General features: G+C 33.0%; 1 protein-coding gene across 3 annotated transcripts in view; it reads left to right on the top strand.

Annotated features, from left to right (window-relative positions):
• LOC143255694 (BRISC complex subunit abraxas 2-like) overlaps nucleotides 1-17,233 on the top strand; it is a 56,616-nt gene extending 39,383 nt beyond the window's left edge. For 2 of the 3 annotated variants that reach the window (XR_013030797.1, XR_013030796.1), the window contains 4 exons: nucleotides 6,520-6,598; nucleotides 12,068-12,170; nucleotides 13,111-13,401; nucleotides 16,987-17,233. Coding sequence is in view for 1 of the 3 variants with exons in the window: in XM_076511754.1 (XP_076367869.1) it covers nucleotides 6,520-6,598; nucleotides 12,068-12,170; nucleotides 13,111-13,337 (409 nt within the window). In the remaining 2 variants the exon portion in view is untranslated. Of the gene's footprint in view, nucleotides 1-6,519; nucleotides 6,599-12,067; nucleotides 12,171-13,110; nucleotides 16,452-16,986 lie in introns of those variants that run through there. The other variant, XM_076511754.1, reaches the window with a different exon arrangement.
• The last annotated feature ends 1,154 nt before the right edge of the window (nucleotides 17,234-18,387 follow it).

Below are 18,387 nucleotides of genomic sequence, written 5' to 3'. Positions count from 1 at the left end.
AGGCTCAATTCAATGAGTACTAGTTTAGAAGCTTACAAGTAAAATTAATTTAGGTAAGATATTACACCCTTGTGCAAATTAATTGAAACAAATGGTCATTTTACAATATTTTCAGCATGACGGCTAGTGTAGGTTGCTGGACCAAATGATTTCTTTTAATAGTCATTTTTTCACACAGACGGCATAATTAGCTGTTTTTTTGCAGCACGGTCGATCTATTTTTGGGATATATGATGAAACTTTGAGGAATATTACATCATTCAAAATTGCGTTAGAAGGGCAAGGAGACCAGTCAAAAAACTTCTTACCAACTCAATAAATGAAAAAACAGTATCAGTGGGGTCTGAAATAAAAGAACTGGATGAAAGAACAATGGAGGAAGGTGTTATTCAGTGATGAGTCTCATTTCTTCGTACAGGATCAAAGAAGTCTGCATGTTCACAGATCTCCAGGTGAGAAACTTCAAACATCTTACATCAATCAATTCGTAAAACATTCCTTGAAGAAGATGTTTTGGGGCTTTTTCAGCTGCTATGGCATTGGAGGCTTACATATCTTAGAAGGTATGATGCGAGGACCACAGTACATCAAAGATTTGCAGAGAAGAGTCGTTCTAGAATTGAAAAAGAGATTTCCAGATGGATCTGGCATTTTTCAGCAAGATCTGACTCCATGCCACTCATTGAAACTTGTAAAGAATTTTATGACTACAATGCAAATTCAGGTGCTGGACTGGCCTGGAAACTCTCTAGACTTAAATCTTATTGAAAATCTTTGGGCAATTTGTAAAGAAAGATTTCGGAGAAAAGACTGTACTATGAAAGATAAGCTTATTGAGGCCATAATTGAGATGTGGTACTGCAATCCAAAAATTAGTAAAGATTGAGGTCAACTCGTGGACTTGATGCCAAAGCGGATAAATGAAAAATAAAGGCGGTCATATCATGTATTAGTTCGTGAGTAATATTTAGATTCTCAGAAATAAAACGCAAAAAATTGAAAAAATAGTAATTTTCCGTCTTGTTTCAATTAATTTGCACAAGGGTGTAAGTAGATCTTATCAAAGGTATAATTATTATGATTTCAGTGTAATATTGTATCTAATCTCAGAAATAGCTTTTTTTGGCTTATACTCTAAGTGTGTAAATTTTTGCACACTACTAGCCTTGATACTCCCATCCACCCTCATGTGTATTCATGTGAAATTTCTGTATGCTATCATGCAAATGATCATGCAGCAACCCTTCACTAATAGGAGTGTGACACAGCTCCTATCATCACAAACACACTGTTTTCCATGTAGTCTGTATGCACTTTTCAGTTGGCAGTTCTACTATTAGTATGTATTTTTACTCCTGCTTTCCTACTGAATGTTTTTTTTTTGGATTTCACATCTATTAATTATATATGTTTTTTTCATTTACTAGTTCATTATTTTCTTCCTTATGTTTCAAGTTATTCTACACACACACACACACACACACACACACACACACACCTTTCTGTGTTTTTCACATTATTTTTGTTTGATTTTTGACTTGCATTTGGAGCTTCAAGTGGTGTCGGGGCATGTTTTCTCTGTTGAGGGACTGTTGAGCTGTGTTTGAAGGGAGTTTACCATTATGAAATCTTATCAATCACCAGATGATTGTCCGTTATTACCATGTCAGGGTGTGCCTGAACATGTGGATGTGAATTTGGACAGACTGTTTCATCCTTTTGCCTATGCCTCATTATCACATTTTATTTGGGGAAGTACCCAAGTGGCCTTCTCTCTTCGTTGGCTTAATAATTCAGGTATGGTGATTTGTGTCTTTGTTTACAATTTCCTTTTATTATTTACCTGCCTCTCTTATTATCAAGTTAATGAATGAGAATCTAGTGTTTCCACTCATTGGGGTTCGTGCAAGTCCTTTAAGTGACCAGTTATATTTGGAGGTTGGTATGCTGTGATACCACATACTCTGGTAGATCATGCTCTGGTGTAACACCATTTTGCATTTCCCACCTGCAACTTGCAGCTTTCCAATTTACTTGTCCATTTCGGAGTTCAGATCTAATTCTTTGGTAACTTTTCCTCAGCCTCCATTTTTCTGTTTTACATCATGGCATGCCTCACCTCATCAACCCTTTCCTTGCTAATTTGGCTTCTCTTTAGTTGTAGGTACATTTGCCTCTCTCCTCTTGTGTGTTTTGCATGTAGCTCTTTTTCTGCACCTGCACGGTTTTTGGCATTTCTGACTCTTTGGTAACTTTAATTGGCCTGGCATAGCTGCATACCTTCTCCTTGTTGGCTTCTGTTTGTCACAGCCCTCTCCTGAACCTGTTCTCATGTCTTGGCATCCTTCTTCCACTCCTTTCACCTTTATTGCTCATTATCTTCACCACTTAATTGTTTTTTCTTCTGTGAGATTGTGTTTTCTTTCCACTGCTATTTTGTGCTCCACATTTTCTTTTTTTCTTCATTTTCTTTGCAAAAGCTTTATTGCAGATTTGGAACCTGCTCAGAGGTGAGTGGTACATAACCAGCTATATTTATCTTCAAATCTGCACTGTAAGACTTGTGTTATATATACCCACAGTTGAAATTGGGTGGTCTGCAAGGTGACTTGTAGGTTTGCCTCATGCTGTTTTGGTTCATAAAAGTGTTCATTTTGGACTGTGTACTTGTGGACCAACATAAGTAAAAGAGAAAAAGATTACTGTGAATCCCATTGAACCATGTATTGGAGGTCATTGGATCAGTCTGCTCTTCATACTAAGGTATTATGGTCGCTTGTTGCACAGTCTCTGGTGTTGCATTCCTCTAGACTTTCCAATGCATTTTTCTCCTTTTATGGGTGGAGTATGGAAGCCCTTGTCACTTACCAGTTCTTAGTTGCTGGGGTGGTGGACCTTGGAGGCTTCCTCCTGAGTGTGCTCAATCCCACTCAGATGAGAGTAGGGCAGTAGTGTGTTCCTAACGTGGATGACATTGATGCATAAGCATACTGTGGACCTTATACACAATATCAAATGCCATTAGATGTTGGATATTGCATTCATCCAACTTAAAGTTTTCCTCTGATTGAGGCACCTTTTTTTTCCTGTTGTTCCCTGGATGTCAGTTCCTGGCAGATATGGTGATGAATATAGCTGGACCAGCCACACAAGTACTTACACATGTATGTAAGTTATCTACTACATATTGGACAATACATTCTCATTGTTGTCTGGTGATAAACTGGAGAGGCACCCTCATCTTGCTGTTCACTTTCTTTCTGCCCACTAGATGGATGTTGGTTTCTTGTGGATCTGTGATGGATGGATTTGATCTGTGCACATGACTGAAGTGGGGTGGTTCCTCCATTGTTTCTGCCCTTATTGTAACACAATTTCATGTGGGTAAAGGGTATGCCTGGCTCAGAAAAGATGTGGTTTCACACATGATATTGCCTTCCTTTTATCAGCATTCCCCATGATCTTCCTTTGGGTACTTTTTAAGGGATCATTTTCTCACTGGGCACTCTTGCCAGTCATTCTAGAAAATATATTTTGATACATACCTTTTATCATATTTGCTACTCATTCTCTTCACTTCGAGTGTGAGTTTTTTGCATACTGCTCAATCTTGCAGTGATTATGGACTACATAGAAAGAAGGGTGCAAGTGACAATAGGAGTTGTGTTGCATTCCTACTGGTGGAGGGTTGTTGCATTATATGAATGATAGCATGCACATGTGTTACAGGAATACATGTGAGTTATGTGGGAGTATCAAAGCTAGTGCAAGCAAACATTTGTGCATCTTGAGGGTAGTGTAAGTCAAAAAGAGCTATTTGTGATACAGGTAAATATCTATTGAAAATAAATTTTCATTTTAGGAAAATATTAACTTTTTAACTCATTACTTTAATAAGTTATGAAAATGGTAATAGTTATTATATTTCAAGATTTTTGTCTATAATGGAAATACTTACATATCTAGTTATATCATACTGCCAGTTTTAGCAGTTATTACTCATGAAGTATGATAAGAAAATACAGTTTTGTTTTTGGAAGATGTTATTAAGACAGTACAAAAACAAAATTGTATTTTTTTATCATATGATGTTATTAACATATTTTTCCTGTTGCTTTATTGTTCAGTTTTTCTACCCAATGATTGTATTATTATCTTTATAAAAGTTAGTAGAAATTGGGACATGGGGTCTCTGTAAGGAAAACTCCTCTTTGAAGAAATTCAGAGAGAGAAAGTACACTTTGCACCCAGAAACTCAGATGTACAAAATGCTAGAAAGAAGTTCTTTTAGAGTTGGATAAAGTTTAAATTTGTTTTCTCCACTACATGAAAGAAGAGCACAGTTCCTAGAAAACTTGTCTGAGTAATAATATAGGCTAATCTGGTTTGTGTTGAAGAAAGGATGAACTTCTCTTCATAGTACCCTGGTGAGACAGCAGCCTGTCAATGGATTTACAATGCTAAAACCAAAAAATCAATTCTCAGTGGGCATAGCACATATCCTGATGTAGCTTTGCTATAAAATACACACATTCTCTTCATAATGGATTTAGCTGTATTACTTTATATGGTCTGATTCTTTAAGTAGTGTTTATTAAAAATGTATATACCCAATCAGTAATACCAAATAATCATCTACTAGGTTCTTAATTATAGCTATGCCAAGGTGGATTTAAACGGGTATGGTGGGGTAATCCCCTTCCTCCTTTTTTGCTATACAACCTGATGATTTGTGAATTACTAAAGTTTATATTGGAAAATCTTAAATTTTGTCAGTGCTTGAAGTATGATTTTTTTTTTGTCTAATTCTTTTATTGTAATATATCAACTAATTCATCTGCCAGCATTTGCAATTAACAGCACAGTATACTCATGCGATAATTATTACAGTGGGGTGGAACAATTGATTTATAAATGTGTGTTCTTCATTGCATCATGCTGTTAAACCACGGTGATTAAGTGCAAAATTAAATTGTTTCTGGTATATCATACTACAATAAGACTTGTTTAAGGCAGTATTGCATGGGACCGAGTAAAATTTCCGGCTGAAACAGGTTTTCCGGTTTAAACAGTGAACATGCATTTCCTTAATTATATATTATTTTTGAGCATAACATTATACTTGCTTGGCTAAAGGGAAGTATGACATTTGTGAATAAGGTTATTATGCTGTTTATGCTGTATTTATTAGAATAAGAACAAAACTAGACATTGAAAATATACACAAGTACACAAAATCATAATCAAATTTATATGAAGAAAATGTCCAATTTCAACTGTTTCATTTTTTTAATGGCTTTTCTCATGCAGTTAAAAGAGAATGCCAATTCTATAGCCTTTTTGTGAAGTTTATTTTCCCCCTTCATTTTTGCATACAATTTGATAGCGTTAATATAACTTAACACTTGTGATGAAGTAGGAATTTCCATTATTTTCATCTTCTGAATCTCTCACACTGTTACCATCTTGCGATTCTATTATAGATTTCAAATCAGTTTTATCAGTTTCTGAAAGATAGTTTTCTGTCTGCATTATGCAGATTCTGCCATATAGAGGGCCTTTTATAAGAGAAATCTTAAGATAATGCTGCAAAATTTTGATATTTCTGGCTTGTACAGGTTTACATCCTATGCAGTTTTCAGCTTAGACAGGTTTTACTGCATAATGGAACTTTTGATTACATGATACTAGAAAAACGTTTTTATTATGTGATGTCCAATCTTCAACTTCACAAACTTGTTATTCTGTGTACATGTAGATTTGCAATATGGGTCATACTTTTTCCATTTCATCTCTGTTTTCTATCATGGAGAACTTTATTTTTCTCCATTCTTAGGGTGCAGGTATGATGTCATGAGTACAGCTCATGTGGATCTAATGCACTGGTGCTGTTTGTATAAATATAATAACTGTCTGTTGTATGTTCATGTAAATATTTCATAGGGTATGAATATATGAATGTTTTAGTGGTTGTTTTCTACCATTACTTTGCCCTTGTTGATGGATCTTCAAATTTGTCATGAAGGCATGTTGAGTCCAAGAGGAGGTACATACAAACTTACAGTTTCACATTTTGTGTTTTGCTGTTTTAATGGGCTTTTTTAAAAATTATTTATATAAGAAACAACTTCATTTCCTAAGATAACCTTTAAATAATCATGAATGTACATAACATCTGTCCCGGCTATGGGTATCCCAGCTAGTATAATTTAATTTCTGAAATTTTCTCTACCCATCTTATGGCTCAACAGGCTGTATTTCTTGTTTGTACCTAGTGAGTTTCATATGCTATGATTCTCATTCTAATCAGGAAGGGAGGTCTTAAATAACTTAAGATGGCACAATAGGTGTATCAATACCTATTTCTGAAAGAAATGTTATGAATTTGTGTTCAGCCAGTGTTTATACTGTAGTATGTTGAATATTTATCTTTACACATTAGTATTATTTACATTTTCTGCTGACTTTATATTCAAAATGACATATAACTAGCATGGTTATTTATACTTTAAACTTCAGGGCCTCCTACTCCGAAGAAGATAAAAGTTCTGTCAAACAGGTACAAGGAATTCATTCAGCTTTGCATTCAAAATTGTGGGTAAGTATAAAAACAAATTCAGCTCCAATATTTAATACATTTCAGAGTATACAAAGCTCAGTGTTGTTGTTGAGGATGGATTGGTTCACACTTAGATATAAATATGAATAAGTATATAGCTTATATAATCAAGTTCAGTGTCTAATGTATTTAGCTATAATATTTAAATTAAGAGCAACTGTATTAATCTTTGCAACTTAATTTCTGATATGGTAATTATCTCCCTCACAAGATTACCTATTCTTGTTTAGTGCTGTCTTTTATATGCAAATTTTTTTCTTCATGCAAGCCACAAGCTTTCTTTTCCCCCTAATGATTCCAACATGTCTCTTAGGCAAATCTTCGTGCGCTACTACTCTACCAGTAGGAGCGTAACATGAATGACATGTGATTCCCTCAGTAAGTCTACTGAACTATTTCGTCTTGTTTGACAGAGCTTATGTTTGAACATGCTCCTTTTTTGTTTGAAGTTTCATGTTCAGCTTTAGTATACTCACAAAGTGGATTTCATTTAAATTACTTTCAAGTTTATTCAGACTCATTTTTTCACCTTAATTTAATCCCAATTTATTACAGTACCATTTTTATTTATCATTTTGATTTTTAGCTGACTCTTCTTGATCATGATTTCCAAAATTCATGCTACCACTTCCGAGGCCACATTTGCGACTAGCATTATTTCATACACCTCAGGTGCAGGTGACCTAGTGGAACATGCATTAGCATTTATTTTCAGGAAGACTGAATGTTACATGGGTCAACCTTTATTTCCAAATCTTACTCTACTTTCTTCCAAATATGTTGAGCCTATTCGGGCTGATGAAGACTTAGATTGTGTATTTCCACCTTCTGATTTTGTCATACATTTTTATGCCTGTCCTGAAGAATCAATTAGGCTTGCTGTGGTCTTTTTGGGTTTGTTTCTGAGGTATGTGATGTTTTATGTCTTGATGTCTATTTCCTATAAACTACGTCCTTCCTCATTACACGAACAATCCTCACATCCTAATTTGTCTCCCTCCAACCTCATGTTTAGGCATATACTGAATAGATTACTTCACAGTTAAGTTATGGAATTTGCTTGCTGAGACCCTACATGGACTTTGGATCAGTTTGTTTTTGCATGTCATCTTGCAGACTGTCTTTTTTTAGACCAACAGTTGTTATGTTGGGTTTTATCTGTTTGGGGTACAGTACCCGAATCTTCTCCTTTTACTCTAACCCATGCCGAATTTTCCCACCTTTTTATCTTCACAACTCTTACAGTATCTTTCTACCATCCATCTCTTCTCTGAAGCTCTCTGTCAAAATCCTGAGTGGTTTTCTGGTAACATCTTCCTCCTTATTTCCTCCACATTGGTTCATTTGTTTTCTTTTGATCAGGTTTTCCATATGTGGTTTCTCTGTTGTAGGGATCTTCTAGACCATGCTGTGACCTGAACTTGTACCTCTTTATCATCATCTTGTTTTTGGGATTTGTGTATGGCCCTACATTTGTGGTATTACATATTTGACATGATCCTTGAGTTTTTGGAGTCACAAGTTGCTTCAGTAAAAGAACAACCAAACCATTCTTACCCTGTTTAAGTTGCACCTCAATATGGCACTTGTTACAATTACACATTTCATCTTATTATTTTCTTTGACAATTTATGTCACTTCATCAATGGTATTGGTTATTACCTAGTGCATTTTGGTCTGGTGGGAGCTCAGCTTGATTTTCTTCTTTGGTACCACTCTTTTATCATGGGTCATCAGGTTTTTCAAGTTTTATAGAAAAGATTCATGATCTCATTTCTTTTCCCACCTCCCATGTCTACTATGCCAATTTTCTTCCTCTTCCAATTGTTAGCTAGCTTCTATCATGGACTGTTCTGGACCAATTATTTCTGCAGACTATCAGGCCTATTCTATGTGTTTCACAAAGTTTCTGTTCCAAACTCTTTGTTATTCCCAATAAAGCTGAGTACTGGAGACCTGTCAATAATTTGTCCTGCCTCAGTCATTTTGTCCAATAGCCCTGTTTTTACCACGGTGTAATTTCTCACTTTATAGTGAGCATTTTCTCTGGGCTTATGGGTGACCGAGATGCAAATTTCTAATGTTCATCTACACATCCCTATCTCGACATGGTTTCATCATCATCTTTGATGCATCCATCATGGGGTGACTTACCAACTTTGTGGCCTACTTTCTGGGTATGCTTCTGCCCCTTATGTTTTATGTTGGTTACTCAGAGCATTTACTTACTATTTTCATGTTCTGAGACTGTGATTTCATCATTATATGAATGACTAACTTCTCCTTGCTTATTTTGAACTGGAATTAGTCAGCCATACTCATTGCCTCCTTTAAATGGCTAATTGGCTAGGCTGGTTAGTAAAATTAGATATGTCATTCTCTACCCTACTTAGTGTCATGGCCATTTGAATGCATTTCAATGCTCATCTCTGGGTCCAATCTTTTCATCGATGAATTCAGTAAATGGTGTTGTTAGTTTGCCATACCCTTTCAGCTTCCTCACTTTCTACTCATGATGTTTTTGGTTTTGGAGATGTGATCTTCTATGATATCACTGGTTATTCTTAGTTCTGCACATATATAATCCTTTCAATGGAACCTTGTTCAGGATCTTTTGGTAGCTCCCATTACCCTTCCTCATACCCTGTTGGAGATCTGCTTTGGTGGTTGAACAAGGCTTACATGTCAGTAAGCTTCCTCCTTGTCTGTATTTACATCTGTTCATGGACACATTTCTTCAGAGCTGGGGTGTATAGGTGAGTCAATCACCAAGAGGTTTTGGGTCATTGGTAGGTCAATGAGAAGTCCTTACATATCAGTGTCCTCAAGCTTCTTGCAGTCCTGAGGACTTTAAATCACTTTCTTCCTCTTGTCACACATTGTCTGGTGATGATTTATTTTGAAAATTTTATAGTGGTAGCACCTATCAATCATCAAGGGGGCCTCAGTCATGATCTTTTTATTTTTGAATATGTGATCTCCTATGTTGAGCCCACATTCACTTTATTTCTTTGTAGTTATTTTTCTATCTAGTTACTTCATCAGGTGGTCTCTCTCATCCATACTATTTTGTGACCAGTTTTCCTTATTGGCCAGCTTAACTGTGGTTTTCACGATTACAACAACTGCAATGTTTCCCTTCAGTTCCTCTTTCCTTATCTACTTCTATTCTTCCTAAACCTTGGTTATTGGTTCTGTATCCAACCATTTTCATCCTTTGCCTTCATGCCTAGCTTTTAGTTAGTTGTTGGGGAGGAGATCAGATTTCTCCCATTGAATGGAGATGTGTCAGCACAAGTAAAAGGTATTCCACAGTTTTTCTTCAACTTGGGGTTTCTCCATTGACTGACCTATTGTGGCTCATGTGGCTGAGGTTTACACATGGCTTTTCAACTGGGGAGTGTTTGGTCTCATCCTTCTTGGGTTATTTTGCCCTCTTATTCCATACCTTTTGTATTTTCCTAATACTATTAAGTTTTTGCTTCCACTGTCCTTACCATATTAATATGTTCCTCCTGGATTCATTACTCCCAGTTGGCATAGTCTTCCAGACTGGGATCTTAATGTTGTCCTTCATTCCTTTACTTTATCTCCATTTGAACCTATTTTCTCATGCTCCATCGTTTTCTCAAATCATGTTTTCTTCTTTTCTTAGCATGTGGACTTTGAAAGCTTGATTTATACTATGGAGGTCTTTTTCTGTCTGGGATCTTTCCCTCTTTACTCTTACCAGTTAGCGTATTCTTCTTTGTTTTTTACTCACTGGAATGTTTTCAGGATGTTTTTTCATCATATTCTACACCTTATTTCCATGGCTTCACAATGCTCACCATTGAGATGCAGTGTTCCACAAGATTACTTGTAAATGAATAATCTTGATATGTAACTGCTTCATAAACTTGCCTGCTCTGGACTGAACCACCTACGTACTGCATGGATAAAGCAGACAAGGATACCCATTCATTGCTGACATACCTTGTATTGAATAAATTGGTATGGTCTGTTTTTCAGAATATGGTTTCATAATCACCCATTGAACTGTATCAGGTGATGACATTACCCTGGACTCTCCAGTGCATTCTCACCTCCTTTTTTCTTAGTAGAGTTTGAGAGTCTTTATCATTCTCCAGTTCCAAGCTGCTGGGGTGACAATCTCCTGAATGGGTTTCACATAAAGATGGCTGTAACCATTCAGTGCTGAGTAGGGCATTGATGTTCTGTGGGTGTAGGTAATGTGATATCCTCCAGCATGTGCTATTCAATCACAAAGAAGTGAGATGTCAAATTACAGTTCCACCTTTTCGATTGAGAGCCCTCATTCTTCCACCATGTTGATGTCAGTACCTTGTGGCTTAGTTTTGAGTAAAACCAAGCTACATAAGTCCTTATGTGTGTATGGTTGTTTACATTCTTCCGTCATTCATACTTCTGTGTTGTGGGTCACATTGGGGTAAGGAAGATTTTTCTGGTTCTGTCCTTTTTGCTATCCTTATTGTATCTTATGGCTGGTTCTTGTTAGTTTCACTATTGAGTGAGTTGATTTTTTGTATATGCATTCTTTTATGCTGGAAGTCAGGTCTCCAGAAGGTTAGTTCAATGATATAACATGTTTCATATTCAGGTATCAAAGTTATTCTAGATTACCCCCAGTCTCTTGATGTTAAAACATTGAGATTATCATTTACAGTTTTTTATTTATGATTATGATGGTTTAACCATTAAAGACGTCATCAGATATATGTGCTTAACCAACGAACAGGAAATAACTTTGACTATTGGCCTGAGACAAGAGGATTGAGAATAGGTGAGGAGTTGATTTGGTTATTTAGCAGTTTGTCTGGATTTGGTCTTATAGTTTTATATATTTCTAAAATTTCCAGGTCATTTATTTTTTTATTTTTTTTTGCAGACATAAAATTTCGCAATTTTTTTTTCCAAACCAAACTGGTGATTTTAAGTTAAAGGCTTGTAATTTCTTAAACAACAGTGTTTCAGTTATATATTTACAACAGTTTGTTTTATTGTTTTTGTTCACTCTCATAATTTTACTTTAAATACCGACACAAATGATGGCATATATTCCTTCAAACTTTTCAGAAAACTGGCTTGTAGTGACACAGCTGCACATGCTTCTTCAAGATATGTCTCATACACTTGCTGTTTCCATAGTTTGCCACCAGTTATTCATAAATTAATTGACTCAATTTTTGAGAGATACAGAAATGCTTCAATTTTAGGAATGTTTGAGTTACAAAAAGATGTTTGTAGGTGTTTAAAACAAATGTTTTATTTCTAGGAATTGTTGGACAACTTTGAATTGCTGTTGTTTCAAAAAATATTTTAAGTGTTAGTACAAGTAATTACAAGAGTTTAACATTTGTTAGAAAATTTAATATATTATTTTAAATAGAATTCCAGCTTTTAAAATTACTTGTGCTTTATTGTTAGGAGATGCAAGAAGAAGTAGGTGAAAGTGAAGCAATGGCTGCCTCACTGACACAAGAAATAGATGAACTACAGGCTAGAATAGCTTCTTTAGAGACAATAAAAGGTTTTATTCTATTATATACAGATGCACATGAGTTTAAATAAATAACAATATTTAGAACAATATTATGGTTATTTTTGTGAAAGTAATGTTTACCTTACTATATTTTTTATTTTAAAAATAGTGATCTAAGCTCCTTATCTTTGTCTTCTTTCTTAGTTTACTTCTTATACATATTGGCATGAATAATAAATCTTTTATAAGATGTTACTCATGTGAGTTCCCTATCTATATAACAGCAGACATTAAATATCTGTAAACTGAAGAAATATTTAAAATGCTTCTAAAGGTAATTATAAAATGAAACGTAGAATCGTTTAACATTAAGAATTTAGGGTTATTATGTGGTATTTTCTTTATTTACTTAAATTAATTTTGTATTAAAAATATGTATATATTAAAAGTATACATTTCTGAAGTTTTTGTTAAGAGTTAATCATTGTTCACATATGATCTTTTAAACTTTTTAAAAGTGAATAAAAGTTAAATATTTTTATTCTGAAATACAGCAAAATAACCAATTCAGAGAGGAATATTGATTTTTTACAATTTCATCTTATTTTTGTGAGCATCTTAAAAACTTGATAACTAAGATCAGTTAGAAACTTTAATTCATAAAAAGCAGCACATACTTTTGAAAATTATTTTGACATTCAATATTTAAGAATGGACAGTTTCAAGAATATTGTTAAAATTTCATCTGAGAAGAACATCCAATTTTTCAAAACTAGATATGTAATTTTTTAAAAAAAGAAATCTAAGTTTGTGGTGTTAGAAGTGAAATCCAACAATACTGTAAATCAAAGTGGAGCAATTTCAACCTTTAAGTATACTACATTTTAGGTATGAAGTAGTTTACAATATTTCTCAGTTTTAAGCAGCAAAGTAAACATTTTAAACTGTAGTTTGACTATTATGATTAATTAATTTTTCTTTTGGTAAGGTGCCTTAGTTACAGACTTTCTGGTTGATGAAGAAGAGGAAATTGACATTTCAGAAAAAGTGGTGTCACCATTAGTGCCTCAAGACCCATTTGAATTTATAACAGATGTAAAACTACAGATGGGGCAAGAGGCACGATTAAAACGAATGGCATCGTTAACCAAAATGACATCACAATCTGAGGAGCAGTTAGAGGAAATAGTATCGCCTGATGACACAATTAAATAAAAATCCCACAAGAAGCACCCTCAATAAGAAATCATGATTATTGGAGCAAAAAAATAGAGCAAAGGTATTTTTTAAACTAAACTAGCTTCATTATGCTGGACGTTGTGTTATCTTATGTTTCCAGCTGAATAATTTTGATGATTAAATCTGTTGTTACTGTATATTTAATTAAGACCACATTGTATTTGTATAGAAAGGAAGTTATGTTGAGTAGGTTTTAAGAACTGTAAAGTTTGAATGTCATAATCCAATTTTTATAACATGTTGTGTGAATTTGCATATCTGAAAATAATGTAGTTAATGTTTACATTTTGATAGTAAAAGACTTAAAGTTTTTATAACTAATTATATTCTGCTATTTAAAGCAAAAATATCTAACCAAATTAAAATATTTAAATTACGTTCAGCAATTTTGTTTTGTAAAATATGTACTTTGCTGAATTATGCCTGTTTTTAAAAGCTTTTTGGTATTATAGTTCATTGATAATATTCAAGTTTCTAAAGGTCTTTTGGTTTTTGCAGTATTTATTATAAATGTTTGTAAAAATCTATTGTTAATACAATACCATGCTTGTTTCTAAAATCTTATTGGCAAGAGAATGTTGTGTGTTTCTAAAAAATTTGTTCTAATACAAGACTGTACTTACTTTCAAGGATCACTTGATATTATACAGTGCTATGTTTTCAAAGACATTTTAATACCATAAATTTTTATAAAAATATTCTTTGTTGTACATTACATTACATGTTGTGTACAGGCCTTCTCGTAATATAAGTTTTTATGAAGATTTCCTTGGCAATATAAGAAGTATTGTCATTGTTTCACAAGACCTTATATTAAGACAGTACCAAATTTTTTTACAAAGGCTTCTTGGAAGTACACAAATCTGTGCTAGTTTTTAAAGCTTCTTGATAAAACAGTATCTTAACTATTTTCCAAAGTTATCTTTGCAGTATGATGTCATACTATTTTCAAAAAGCTCATATTACAACATATTATATCAGCTTCTAGAACTACTTTGCATTATGCCTTAATTAACAAATGTATTTTAGATAGAATTACACACACCATGTCCTATAGTAATGATGAAAAGTTGATTATGGTAGCACAGTTGAAAGAACAGTCTGTTTTAATAATAATTTTAAACTGTTGTGTTAATTTGGCTACAAAATTGACTGTTTCTACATTTGTGGAAGTTCCTTCTTTTGCTAACATTTCTGTGAACATTTATGTACAAGGTATTAATGATTTATTTTTGCATTTTTTTCTTAAATACTGTGTAACACATCAGCCAGGTAAAAAGGCCACTGTTTTCAAGATTATCTCTTTCATAAAGCAGGTATTGAAGGAGACTTTTTCCACCTTAATACAATATGATACTTTGGTTAACTCATTACAACTTTTAGTGATTTCACACTCCTCTGTCTCTGCTAAACTATATATATTGGATGACTGTTTTCTCTGTGATGTAACATTGTTAAACAAGGAAGAGAAGATGATTGTTTTTACACTAATTGTACCTGTTAAACCAGATAAGTGATAGGACTGTTTAACTCTGATTTAACAATTTTAAAGCTAGATATAGAATTTGGTATAGTGTAAAAACTAGCTGAAAGCTTTCTTATTGAACAGGTTGCTATACTTCTTGCAGTTAGAAGGTGCTAAAACAATCACATGATAAATATGTGGATTGAGATGTGTGTTTAAATTGACTGCTTAGAATGAAGGATTCACACCAACAGCTAACAGGTGTTCTATTCTAGTCAGATGTTGTCCAAGTTTTTACTTTGTGGTTGATATTCTTGCTCATTTAATTTAATAAAGTGATTTTTTTACAGTAATTTACCATTTTAGTTTAGAAAATTATTTTTGATTCAAAAAATTCATTGGAGCCATTTCATTGCAGTTAAAATTTAATATTACTGGGTAAAATAACATTTCAACTATTTGCTTTAATGTTTCTTTGTGAAATGTCATAGCAAATGTAACATTTCTTGTTGAGAAATTGCTAAATTTTCTCTCTAATTTTAGTTAATGATACTATTGTAAAAGTGTATCGTGGGTTATTGTTAAAATGTATACTGTTCTCAAAAGTGTATCATGAATTATTGTTGAAAAAGTACCCATACTATTCTGAAAGTGTTATTTTGTATTATTTTTAAAACTTGAATGCTATTTTGATACAAGTTCAATGACTTCAAAATTTAATATCAGTAATTGTGTATTTAAATACTGTATGACATAAATGTGTATTTTGGGATGTATACTCAATATCAGCAGTAATATTTTGATTTTAACTATATTATAAATGTTAAGAAGTTGGTTTACAAGTACATGAGAAACAAAACTAAATTTTGTTTTTCACCAAATACAAATTTCTTTTTCTTTCAAAAATTATAATGAAAACACTTTGTTATTTTGAACTAAAAAGTTTTGGTCAGTGTATATTTCTCTTGATACTTAGTAAGAAAGAGAAAACGTTAAATGTCACCTACAACATTAAACTCCTGAAATGTGATATACCTGACAGTGAGGAAAAAAAATGTATTAAATGCCTTCTTCATAACACACCTTTGGCTTGACATAGTTCATGGTTACTGAGAAGTGCTGGTACTTTAGATATGAATGAACAAAACAAAAGATAAACCAAGTAATTATTGTAGAAAACATCATTAAATAATAAAGTCTTGTAGACTGAGGACATCCTTTATTCCAGTATGTAGTTTTTATTTCACTGTAAGTATGAAATGTTACCAGTGATGTGTCTAATGTGTGTATTACTTTCTTTCAATGTTTGAATGCAATTTATATTTGAAAGCCTCAAACTAAATTTATTATCTATTAGTTTGTAGTCAACTGTGCATCTTACCAGTATGAAGTATTTATTCTCTAAACATAAGTTGAATCAATTTAATTGCCATATTAATATCTATATTACTAGTAGTGTTTAATGATACCAGGATACCTGTAATGCCATTCAGTGTGACAAGAAAGTAGTTGCATAAAAGCTCATTAATGCAAGTTGGAAATGTTATCAGGGAACATTTTCATTTATACATGAAGTTTGTGTGAAATACCTTAGAAAATTAAAATAAACAAACAAAGATTATTGACATCAGCTGTCTGGAATTTTTTTAGTTGTGGTGATGATGTTTTGGATTCTATCCTGAAATTATTTTCATGTCTAGAAGAACACTTACACATGTAATGTATGAAACATTGCTAAAGTCAAAAATCTCCAGATAGTGTCTATTCATACTTCACTGATCCAAAATGATTTGAAGCAAAACTGAAACATATTTGGGTTTGGTAGCTGATGGTTGGTAATACGACACTATGCCTACAGGATACCTTAAACAAACAAGGGTTCCAAGTTTGAGTAAATCCATATGAACATTTTATTGCAAGAAACTCCTTACCATGCAATGTACAGCATATGAATATTTGAAAATGATTTAATTTTTTCTGGTATAATATCCAAAACAATTAATAATAATGTAATTGCACTTGCTAATATTTTATTTTGTTCAAGGAAGTTTTTAATATAAATTTCATCCAACTGTCTAAAAAGTAATTGGTATATTCATAGCCTTCTAGTTATTTTTGGGTGTAAGGAAATCTAAATGCTTCCCTCTGTATTCTTTAAAGGTCTTCAGTGGATGTGGAGTTATCACATAGAGTATAGGTTCTATATGTGATGCACTCAGAACAAAACAAGATGTATTTTGGGAAGATTATGAACCAGGTGAACTTTCCTTGTAAGGTTTTTGTTGCATGTGATTTGAACATCACCTTTACTGATGTTAATTTTATAGAAGTTAGTCATCCATATTTTTTATAAGATTGTACTTTGTAAATAATTTGCTTAAGGATAATAAATTTGAATCATTTCACATTTTTCATTGAGCATTGTCATAATTCTAAGTATAACTAAGCAGTCTGTACACACATAAGAATATAGTTATGTTTATTCAGCAGTAACTGAGGAGGAAACTTTGTTCTCTGTTGATTCTAATCCTATTGTGTCTCACTTGAAATTATTAACTAATCTTTAGGGCTCATGAAATAATTGGTTTAAATTTTCTCATTCAAACTTTTTTTTTAGTATTATACATTAGGTAATGTTTAAGTTCATAAATTTAATATCAAACTATTTATTGAAAAATAGCATGCATAATGTCTAAAATTTGTTTCAGCATTTAAAGATTTTAATAACAAAGGTTATTAGTAGGTTGCAAGCATAAGTGTTAGTGAGGAGCATCTTGGTTAGAAGTTAAATAGATTTTCATGTAATTACAATGCTAGTGTCCTTACAGTTATGTTAGATAAGGTGCAAATGTAATCATTGTACATTGAAATCAACTTATTGCCTAACAACAAGTCATATTTGTCTAGTGTGGGAGATCTTTACATTGTTTATAAAATGGTTTTGGTACTGTTAATACTACTTATGGTTGCTATATGGCCTATATGAAAACTTGGATGCCAATTTAGAAACTCTTTGACTAAGTTAAAACTAGAATTGTAGTTTTAACGTTACTGGAAGTTGATCTGACTTGGTACATTGTTGTGTACTTATAGCTTGACCTCATGATGATGAGGAAGCAATTTTAGAAATGTATAACCACAATTATAAAAACACTACAAAGACCTGTTGAATCCCAGTAATATCTTAATTACTAGAGCTGTCAAATGTTACAAATTTATTTTATTATTATATTACAGAACTGATTGTAAATAAAGTATAAAAATTGCATTTGTAAAATTGCTAAAGAAACAGTTAAACATGTTTTGGATTTTAAAGGTTCTCAAAATCTCTTAACTACCAGTACTTGTGTGGGCATTGTTATTTATACAGACACTAAAAACTGTGTATTAAATATTAATAATTTTAAAACAGAAGTTAGTATGCTTTCACTACATGATTCTCTATGTTTTTATGGCTACCCATCATGCAAAACTGTTATCCTTCCATTTAGGTAAAAAAGCAGTGATAATTTTACTGATTTTAAGTAATACAAAACCACACTGGTGGTGAGTAACAAATTT

The sequence above is a fragment of the Tachypleus tridentatus genome, chromosome 7, assembly GCF_004210375.1.
Source record: "Tachypleus tridentatus isolate NWPU-2018 chromosome 7, ASM421037v1, whole genome shotgun sequence".
In the NCBI taxonomy this organism is placed as follows: Eukaryota; Metazoa; Arthropoda; class Merostomata; order Xiphosura; family Limulidae; genus Tachypleus; species Tachypleus tridentatus.
This window is presented reverse-complemented; position numbering and strand designations above follow the sequence as displayed.